Source organism: Miscanthus floridulus, chromosome 19 (genome assembly GCF_019320115.1).
Source record: "Miscanthus floridulus cultivar M001 chromosome 19, ASM1932011v1, whole genome shotgun sequence".
Lineage (NCBI taxonomy): Eukaryota > Viridiplantae > Streptophyta > Magnoliopsida > Poales > Poaceae > Miscanthus > Miscanthus floridulus.
The window spans coordinates 76268434-76279421 of NC_089598.1; the positions used below are offsets into that span (position 1 = coordinate 76268434).

The window sequence follows — 10988 nt, forward strand, 5'->3', positions numbered from 1 at the left end:
CATAGAAGATAGTGCACGGGGAGTTCAGGGGTTGATTCAAGATTTGCACACTACAGCAAGCCATGGCTTTGGAGGTAACTTATATAAAGAAATCATAGAAGAGGCAAAGCGTGAGCTTTATCCAGGTTGCACTGAGGAATCTAGGCTAACTTTCATTATTAAGCTGCTGCATATAAAAGTGTACAATCGGATAACAAATTCTAGGTTCGATGCTTTCCTTGAGTTGCTTTCGACATCTTTGATGAATGTGACCGGCCTCCCTAAGTCCTATAACGAAATGAAAGCTCTACTTCAGAAGCTTGGTTTTGGTTATGTTTGTATTGATGTGTGCAAGTATGATTGTGCCTTATTTTGGAAGGACCATGAAGACGATGATCATTGCCCAGTTTGTGGCTTCACAAGATGGAAAGTGAACAAAGAGGGCAAAAATAAAGTTCCTCACAAGGTCCTCCGTTACTTTCCAATAATTCCACGCCTTCGAAGGCTTTTTATCTCAAAGCAGCGGGCACAGTATGCAAGATGGCACAAGGAAAAGAGGGTACTAGTTGAGAATGAAATGAGACATCCTGCTGATGGAGAAGCTTGGAAAGAATTTGATAATACTTTCAAGTCTTTTGCAGATGATCCCCGTAGTTTGAGGTTAGCCATTGCTACTGATGGATTCAACCCATTTGGTCAGATGACCAATTCATACAGCATCTGGCCAGTGATAGTGGTTCCATACAATTTTCCACCATGGATGTGTATGGACCAATCTAATTATATGCTTGCTTTAATAATTCTAGGCAAAAAATCACAAGGCAAAGATTTCCATGTGTTCATGCAGCCTTTGATAGCAAACATGCTAACTCTTTGGGAAGGTGTCCCTACTTATGATGCATATGAAGGCAAAGAATTCAGTCTACGTGCAACGATTCTGTGGGGAATCAATGACTACCCTGCATTAGGCACCATGTCAGGCAGAACTACTAGGGGTTATTTTGCATGTGTGCACTATGATGAGAATCCATGCTCCTAATGCCTGAGAAACAAAATTGGTTTCATAGACCATAGACGTTTCCTCCCAAACGACCATCCCTAGAGGAAAAATAGATCTTTCAATGGCCACCATGAAACTAGAGAGTAGCCAAGGAAATTTAGTGCAGATGAGGTTATGGCAAGGTTGGATGAAGTTTGCTATGTTCCAGGCAAAAATCCAGATAAGCCGAAATCAAGAAAATGATGCCGTAATGGAGAACCAGTATGGCATCTGAAGGTTAGCTTGTATGATTTGCCATACTGGTCAAAATTGAAGCTGCAGTACAACCTTGATGTTGTGCACATAGAGAAAAACATATGTGAAAACATTTTGTCAACTCTACTTAATATTCCAAACAAGACAAAGGACACAATCGCTGCTAGACTAGATTTGGAAGACAGAGGTATAAGAAAAGAGCTTCATTTGCAAGAAGACACTGGTAATTCATCCTCAAAGCCCAAAGCTTGTTACGTTCTAACACCAGAAGCAAAGAAGAAGTTCTTGCAGTTCGTGAGCAATGTTAAATTTCTAGATGGCTATGCCTCTAATATATCAAGATGTGTCAATATGGAGGAAGGAACAATGCATGGGCTGAAAACACATAACTGTCATATACTGCTGTAGCGTATTTTACCAGCTAGCCTTCGTGGTTTGGTGCAAAAGACGTATATGAAGTAATTGCTGAATTGGGTAGGTTTTTTAGACAACTTTGCTCAAAAACTCTAAAGGTTGATGCACTACACCAGATGAAGGAAGATATTGTAATTATCCTTTGCAAGCTAGAGAAAATTTATCCTCCTGCATTCTTCGATGTTATGGTTCACCTAGCAGTACACTTACCTGATGAGGCACTCCTTAGGGGACCGGTTCAGTATGGATGGATGTATCCCATTAAGAGAAGATTGGGCACCTTTAAGCGTTTCATCCGCAATAAAGCAAGACCAAAAGGATCTGTTGTAGAGGCATACACTGCATATGAGTGTATGACCTAGTGCTCAACATATTTCAGTGATATTTTTACTAGGTTCACTAGGCCTGAAAGAAACTTAGATGCAGAACATAACATGTCACCCAATGGTTACTCTATTTTTTGTCATGGTATTAACCTGTTGGGTGCTTCAACACTTCATTACGAAGATAAAGACTATGACTCCATGGTTTGGTTTGTTCTAAATAACTGCGAAGAGGTTGATGAATACAAAGAGTGAGTAATTGCTGTCATTTCATTTATGCCAATTTTAGTCAATATTAGTCTCACAATAAACTAATTAACTACTTCCTTTGCAGAATGTATAGAGCCCAACTGGAACAACAACAAGTCAATAATATTGAAAAAATGATGTCAACACACTTTGCTGCATGGTTTGAGAAACATGTGCATGCAACTTTTACAACCTGAGTGAATCATTTATGATACAATAAATTTTCAAAAATCACCAATTCTCTGTGTTTTCCTGTAGATTACCAGATTGAATTACAAAGGCACAGCAAATGTTGATGAAGACTTGTACTCACTCGCATGTCGACCGGATAGGCGTGTGCGATCATACACAGCTTGTATAATCAATGGGGTACGGTACCACACTATGGCTCGTGAGGCACACAGGAAAACACAAAACTCCACCATCAAGACTATAGGGGATCACAATGATGTCACTATTGACTACTATGGGACAATCAGAGACATTATTGAGTTGAGTTACACTAAGAACAGCAAAGGAGATAGATCTGTTATCTTATTACGGTGTGAATGGTACAATCTTGAGGGAAGGACATACCAAATGAAAGATGATGGTTACTTCAAGAGCATTAACATCGAAGGCCGATGGTATAAGAATGATCCTTTCATTCTAGCCACAGAAGCTTCACAAGTATTTTTCTTGGAAGATACAAAGTTCAGCTCATCTTGGCGAGTGGTACAAGAATTTGGCCACCAACATATATTTGATGTTGAAGAGTCCGACGGAAAGCAACCAATCCATGAACAAGTACAGATGAGATGTCAAGAGGCGTACCAAGAGGAGAATACTTCGTCTAGAGATGGTACAGTGGGAGGCATTTATCCTGATATGGATTTGTTGCACATGGACAATCAACCAAGCAGCCCTATTAGTAGAGACCTTGTCGAGAGCATCTGTGGACATCAACATACAGCTCAAGGTGATGAAATAGACAACGAAGATGAAGATGAAGATGAAACCTTCCTTGAGTACCATAGTCCAGATGAAGACAACATATCAAAAGAAGACAGTGATGATGACTAGCCTTTGCATTTCTCGAGCTATTTGTGAACCATGAACTTCTGTTAGTGATTTTGTTGTATTTGAATTATGCTACTGAAATTTGTATCTGAACTATGAAATTGTAAGACCTTATATACAATGATTCTATTTCAATAGATACTTGATTCTATTCTGTGCACATGTAACCTATTGGAAGTTACAGGCTATATGATGCCAAAATATCATGGATATGTTATATGCTGCCCAGAATCCATTGAGTTGCTACAAAAATTCAGGGCTATACTGAAGTTACATACATGCTGCCAAAATTTGATCACACATAGGTTACACATCAAAGCAAAAGGGATGTTTAATTCCAACAACACTCAGGCACATATTTCATACCAACTGCAAATACATCATGGATAATAGGTTCAATACACCATGTCACACAAAAGACACAGGTTCAATATAATATGTCACATACAATATTTCAACAACATTTGCTTACTTCAACACTACAGCTACAACCAACAAGATGGCCAACACCAAGAATGTTACATTTAGACACCCACACACAAGACAAATGCAGCTTCCCATGCCTTCCCTATTCTTGACAACCATTTCCTTCACCTTGTTCAGATTCTCCTCTATGCTATCAATTTTGTCCACCAGCTCAGGAACATCTGTTGTTGAAGCTGCTACAATGGTCGAGGAAGCTGGCAGTAGATAACCATTATCTTGAAGGTACACCACATATTCTTCCTCGAACCAATACCTGGAACATGTCCCCTACATCCAAATTACAACAACAGGAAATTTAACATCAATAGTGCAGCCACTGAATGCTACAAACACTACCATTCTCAAGGATGCCCATTCAAACAAAAATGAAATTTTGGCAATGCAAATTGAACCACTGCATTAACATTTCGATAGTTCTTCCTGGAGCACTTGAAAAACCTCCTTCCAATGTTATACTCAGACTGCGTGGTAGTGGCAGCAAACACCCTCATGTCCTTGCAATCTAAGCACATTATCAGCGGCAACCCAGTCACATCATCAATTGGTGCCTGCAGCTCGATAGCAATGGGTGGGGTGCTATAGCAACAACAGCAAGGGGTGTGGGTTCACCCTAGCTACGGTTGAGCACCGAGTGCGAGCGGTAGATGACGACACCTACGACATGAGCCTGAGGGAGCGAGGATTGATTAGGCCTAACACATTGGCAATGAAAGGGGGAAAGGGGAGGAGGATGAGGGCGGCACTACCACAATGGCGCACCTAGGGACTAGGAGCACATTGTTAGCCAACGAGATGGAGTCGCTGCTGGTCACCGAAAGTCCGTGCTCCACCGGGCGGCCTTGCACTGGATCTACACGCTGGCTCTGCCCAGAGGCCACTGCACCGTGAGTTGGGGAGATGGGGAGCTACCACTGCCGAGACACCAAGATGTCGCCCACCCCCACCGCCCGCCACGCTCTAGCAGCCGCACTCTGCCTAGACGACGCTCCCCGCCCACACACCGCCTGCCGCGCTCCGCCCAGACACCACCCATAGCAGTGTGTTGGGGAAATGGGGAATGAATCAAAATGGTCAACAGAGAGGGTATGTTCTGTGTATATTGATGTTGGGGCTGTCTTTTTTGAATTAACAAACAATGACGCTATGGAAAGGTCACATAAAACTAGCTCATATTGTCATAAAAACACAGCAGACGACCGGCTCCTGGCGCCTGACATTTTGTGATGATACTTGGTACCTTTATGTGACAAAATAAAGAGTGTCGTCATAAATAGATCTAGGTCTCCTGAATTTATGATGCCATTGAAATTGTCGTCATATTATGGTGCATTATATGACAAAAACTGGCCCAGTCATAAGGAATTTTGTCATAGAAAGAAGGATTTCTTGTAGTGGTTACTCTATTTACCACCCTATTCTAAGGCTACAAAAATTTCAATGAGCACATAATAATCTAATGAACCTACTATAAAAATTTCATGGCTAAAGCCATCACCAATTTGCCACAAAAATTCCTACAAATATTAAGCTAAATAATACTAAGCTTTCCTAAATGAATTAATGACCCTATCATTATCATAGATAACTGTAAACTAACTACATCAACAGATAGATAACATTTTTATGAACCTAACAAATTTTGTTTCACTATTTTTGGACATCTACAGAATTTACTATAATTTTCTAAAGATCAGCTCAAAACTAATTTAAATAAACATTTACTAATTCCTTGGAAAAAGGAAAACCCAAAATCCACCCGCGCGGCCCATCGTAGCTTGGCCCACGCCCACGCAGCGTGCGTGCATGCGCACCCACCGGCGTGGCCCACTCGGGCGTGGCCCAACCACGTGGCAACAGCCCACGACGGGGAGGCCCGCGCGCACCAGTCTTTTTGCGAAAACGCCCTCAAGCTACCGATTGTCACAAAACCATCTAATTTATAAGAGCACAAGTACAATAGCAATGATCGAAGCGATCAAACCGACATACTTGAGCCCATATAAACCCGGTAGTCCGATGAAATCTCGAAGGATCTCAAACAACCAACATACAAACCAAGATCGTAGAGATTCAACATAACCAGTCACATGTTACATCATAGTTCACAAATATTTCTCATACATCAGAGTTCGAATAATTATTACAAACCAAGGTTGAAAGTATTAGAAGCAAAGTAGTTTAACATCAACATCACACATAGTTTAATACAAAGCCAGTTTCATAGTCATCTCCAACCAAAAGCACAAGTGTGAGATGATAAACAGAATGACCATTGCCCATGGTCCTAGTCCTCATCCACTGCAGGAGCAAAGCAGTTCTTGCAGTAGCCGTGATATATAACATTATCTGCAACAATGGGAATAAAATCCTGAGTACGAGAAGGTACTCAGCTAGACTTACCCATCCAACTAATATACTAAGACACCAATGAGTATGCAAGGCTTTATAAGTAGAGCTGGTAGATATTATTTGCAAAAAAGCATAAGTTATCCAATATCTCTTTAATTGTGAATCACCAGTTATTAATCCTATCTCATACTACATTAGCACTATCCTATGCCAAACATGTTGGTACCATTAAGTCATCACAATAATAACCATATCTAGTTGAGTTCTTGCATAATCTCATAATCAACATTTCCATCATTTACTACGATGAAGTGTACTCAAGTCAAGTTCTCACTATCTGGGAGAGACGGCAATTTGAATCGATTCCTACCCAACTGGGGAATTATTCCTAACACACACACACATACTTCCCCCATTGAGGTCGCATCAGATCACCTTTGGGATAACTCAAGTACAATCACGGTAGGACCAGCGTCGCAACCTCAAAGATACAACCAATCTGCCAAGGGGGCTAGGGACTCCAACCCACCCTTAGGCTTATGCCATTGGCTCTCCACACATTCTTACTGCCTCCAGGGTGTGCACTTTAACTTCTCATGTCCCTGGCCTGAGTTGAGCTACTCAGCTTCACGGTTGGAACGACTTATCCGGCCAACTATGTGAGAGGCATGCGTTTAACATGACCTCCAACGTCCGGTCCTTAAACGACACAGTCAGAATCACTACGATACCACAACATAAGACTCCGCCCGGTCTCCATTTATTCAATAGTACCAGGTTATGTTCTATGATAGCATAATATAGCCAACCGTGATCAAGTTATCACCTATAGTTCGCAGGTGACAGGAAATCACCCGACTTCTACCGGTCTAAGTATAGCTAAGCATGATAAGCATTCCTAGACTTAAATAGGATTCATGGTAGATATTTCTGGTCAAGGAAGGTAATATGCAGCAAGTGTTTCCAAACAACGCCTGTCATGTAATGCATCCATACGAATAACTTTAGTTGACATTAATAAAGTAGGGAGGCTTATAATGCTCTGGGCTTGCCTTTCATGAATGTTGCAGGCTAGTGATCGGCTTCAGGCTCTCCTTCTTCGGGAACCTCCTGGTGTTGCACTTCCTAACCCACCTCCTATGGCTCAACGTCGAGCTCCACCAACGTGATCTCCTCGGTGGCACCTATTGCATGCATATGCATAAGTAAGTCTCATGAATGCAAAAGAAGGATCATAGATGATGTGATAGGGGAATATACAAGCTGCGATAATGAGGTTAACTAGCACAATGACAACAATTGCTAATGCCATGCTAACAGAGTAGGTGCATATCTCTTCTCTATCTACTTACAAATTTCACACAAGGCAATGTCTAAGCTACACATGGCAGTTATAAGTTTACATCATAACTAAAGTTCTACTTATCCAAATACTGTAATCTTGGACTTTCTGGAAATCTTAAAAAATTGCCTACAACTCTTATTTAATCACCAAAAGCTAATTCACAATCTATCCTAACCAAAACAGGCAATCTATCCAGTGCTATCCAAAAATTCCAAAGAACAAGCATTTCGGGTGATTAACTTAAAACAGCTATAACTCCTAAACCCTTTGGCCTATTGCCCTGAAATTTTAACACAAGATATATGAAGAAGTTCCCTACAACTTTCATGCCATTTGACCATGTATAACATCCTTTACAAAAATGACAAGCTAGCAAGGCCTATTTTAGTGAAATTAGTTAACCCTATAGAAAAGTGTCAAACAACAGATTATATATTTTTCTCTAGCTTCATATTAGTGCCATACAACTGTACAAAAATTTGCATAGCAATATGTTACATATTTTTATCCCTATATTTTTCCTTAGAAAATACCATTTATTAATAGATAAATAGAAAGACCCTACTTAAATCAAGTTTACAGGAAGTTTATTATTTTTTCTAGCTAGAGCATGTCAACATAAGACCAACAAAATTGGAATCACAATTTTATGAGTTTTCTAGCTCAAGATATATAATTTACAAGATTGTAAACATTCAAAAAGCATTTATCTAAGTACATTTTAATGACCATGAAAAATACCAGAAACTGTATATTTCATATTTTTATAAAACACTGCACTTCATGAGGATTACAACAAAATTTGGTTCACAAGAATTGAACATCTTGAACTCCACTTATGATTTTTCAAAGTTGACATTCAAATCTGAAATAAATGAACTAGCTTTCAACTCTATAGTTGCTCACAGCTGGGGTCCCCGAGTTAGACGGGCCCGTGCGTCAGTGGCACAATAATAGGGGACTGGCATGAACCAGCCGGAGTTCGCCGACGGCGAGCTCTCCGGTGACAGCACTGGCACTACGAGCTTCCCCATGACATCCCGCACGCACTAGTGTAGCTAGTTGGACTGATTAGCGAGGCTAAGGATGACGGCGGTGCTCATGGCGGCACAGCGGATGTAGTCAATGGCATGGTGCCGGAGCTGGCCGAGATGGTGCAATCTAGGGCTGCGTCGAGCTCCTACATACTATGGCGATCATAGCGCACACACTAGCTTGACCAGCGGTGGTCGGAGATGACCCGGCCACGGTGACGTGGCACGGCGGTGAAACGATGGCGAGGCCGTGCGCTACATGGAGGCCTTACTGTGCACGACTAGCAAGCAAGGCGGGTGTGGTGAGGTAGTGGCTACATGATGGAGCAATGCATGCGGCAAAGGAACGACGCGGTGCGAGCTGGGTGGCCGACAGTGGCGACGGCGGCGAGCTCTCACTGCTGTGGGCGGAGGCGCAAGCGAAGGAGGAGACAGGAGGGGAAATGAGAGCACGGGAGAGAACGGGCGAGCTCGGGGCGTGTTAGTGCGCGTTGTGGCCCAACATGGCCAGGCCGATTTGGCCATCAGAGCCCACGATCTAGCATGACAGCGCGACTTGACGTTGATCAATCTCCTAATCCACGGCACATTAGCGAGTTCTTAACCAAAGTTGTAGCCCTATATACCATCTCCAATTCCTCTTCAAAGATAAAGGTCTCATTCTCAACGAATAAGGAGTAAAATCATCACAAAGTTAGCTCAGCGAAACTGAAAACACGCTAAGACTTAGAAAATTTCTGTGTTGAATAATTATGTTTTGCTGATTTTTGTGAGCTCAAAATGACCAAGCTATGCACTGAATTAGCTCATGACCCAAAAATAAAAGTTGTTGCTCTACTCAAATACAACTTTGCTTATGGGTGCTTTGCCATGCAAAGACTCTATGACATAGTTCAAACTAGGTCAAACGTACCACTTTAAATGATGATTTACACTCTAACTAGGACTTAGAGACCAAACTAGCCTTAGTCATGAATACCAAAGTTGTTCCTTATGCTATTCTAAACATGTTTAATGTATTCCCAAGGTTCCACACACATTTCATACATTGGTTACATATAAACCCTAACCTAAGTAAGGCAATTCAGTAATAACACATGCAATATAAGCCAACAAAGGGATAGTAATTGAGATGCTCATGCTCATGCATGCTCATGGATGCTTATGCTCTAGCAATGTTAAGGTTAAATGCATGCTTAACACCTAGGGTGTTATAGCCCTTCCCCCCTAAAAGAAATCTCGTCTCGAGATTGCACGACCTACCATTCCTCGTAGAAACTCAGATAAACCTCTCGAAGATAGTCCTCACATTCCCATGTAGTGTCTTGCTCACTATGATTATTCCAAATTACCTTATAGAACTTGATGGCTTTGCTACGAGTCACTCTTTCCATTTCTTCAAGCACTTTAGTAGGTCTCTCTTCATAGGTTAAATCCGACTAAATCTTGATACTAGTAGGTTCAATAGCTTCTTCGGGCACACGAAGACATTTCTTGAGTTGGGAGACATGAAAAACACTAAATATAGCTTTCATTTCTGGAGGTAACTGGAGTTTATAAGCCACTGGTCCTTTTGTGCAAGGATCTAGTATGGTCCAATATACCTAGGAGCAAGTTTTTGCTTAACTCCAAACCTTTGTACTCTCCTCATTGGGGATACCTTCAGATACACATAATCTCCAACTTGGAACACAATAGGATTTCTCCTCTTATCTGCATAACTCTTTTGTCTTGATTGAGCGGCTTCTATATGTTGTCGAATGATTTGAACTCGCTCTTCGGCTTCTTTGACAAAGTCAATCCCGTAATATCTTCTTTCACCAGGCTCAATCCAATTCAGAGGGGTTCTACACTTGCGACCATATAAAGCTTCAAACAGAGCCATCTTGATACTCTCTTGATAACTATTATTGTAGGAGAATTCAACCAAAGGTAACCAATCCTCCCATGAACCCTTGGAAGAAATCACACATGCTCTCAACATATCTTCCAAGATCTGATTCACACGTTCAGTTTGACCTGTGGCCTAGGGGTGATAAGCAAAGCTACGAATCAATGTGGTACCCAAGTACTTATGCATGTGTTCCCAAAAATGATTAACAAATTGGGGCCCTTGATCTGATGCAATACTCTTAGGTACACCATGCAATTTGACAATTTGTTCAATGTATAGCTTTGTATATTGATGAGGTCGATACTTGACATTGACAGGAATAAAATGTGCAGACTTGGTAAGACAGTCAATAATTACCCATATAGAATCATGACCCTTTTGAGTGTTCGGAAGTCCAACAATGAAATCCATACTAATGTCCTTCCATTTCCAACTTGGAATGGATAGTGGCTGAAGTAACCCTGCTGGTTTCATATGAATGGCCTTAACTCGGCAACAGTTATCACATCTTGCAACGTATGCCACAATTTCTTTCTTCATTTTTGTCCACCAAAATCTAGTCTTCAAATTTTGGTACATCTTGCTACTACCCGGTGAATGG

General features: G+C 41.3%; 1 protein-coding gene across 1 annotated transcript; it reads left to right on the top strand.

Annotated features, from left to right (window-relative positions):
• The first annotated feature begins 277 nt into the window (after positions 1 to 277).
• Positions 278 to 3282, top strand: LOC136526198 (uncharacterized). Its single transcript, XM_066518949.1, has 3 exons — positions 278 to 706; positions 1256 to 1528; positions 2479 to 3282. The coding sequence occupies exons 1-3, from the start codon at positions 278 to 280 to the stop codon at positions 3280 to 3282; spliced, it is 1506 nt and encodes a 501-aa protein (XP_066375046.1).
• The last annotated feature ends 7706 nt before the right edge of the window (positions 3283 to 10988 follow it).

Coding starts and splice junctions, on each gene's coding strand:
- LOC136526198 (XM_066518949.1), top strand. CDS start 278: ATGAAAGCTCTACTTCAGAAGCTTGGTTTTGGTTATGTTTGTATTGAT. Junction 707..1,255: donor ATTCATACAGCATCTGGCCA/GTGATAGTGGTT, acceptor TGGCATCTGAAG/GTTAGCTTGTATGATTTGCC. Junction 1,529..2,478: donor AGAAGAAGTTCTTGCAGTTC/GTGAGCAATGTT, acceptor GTTTTCCTGTAG/ATTACCAGATTGAATTACAA.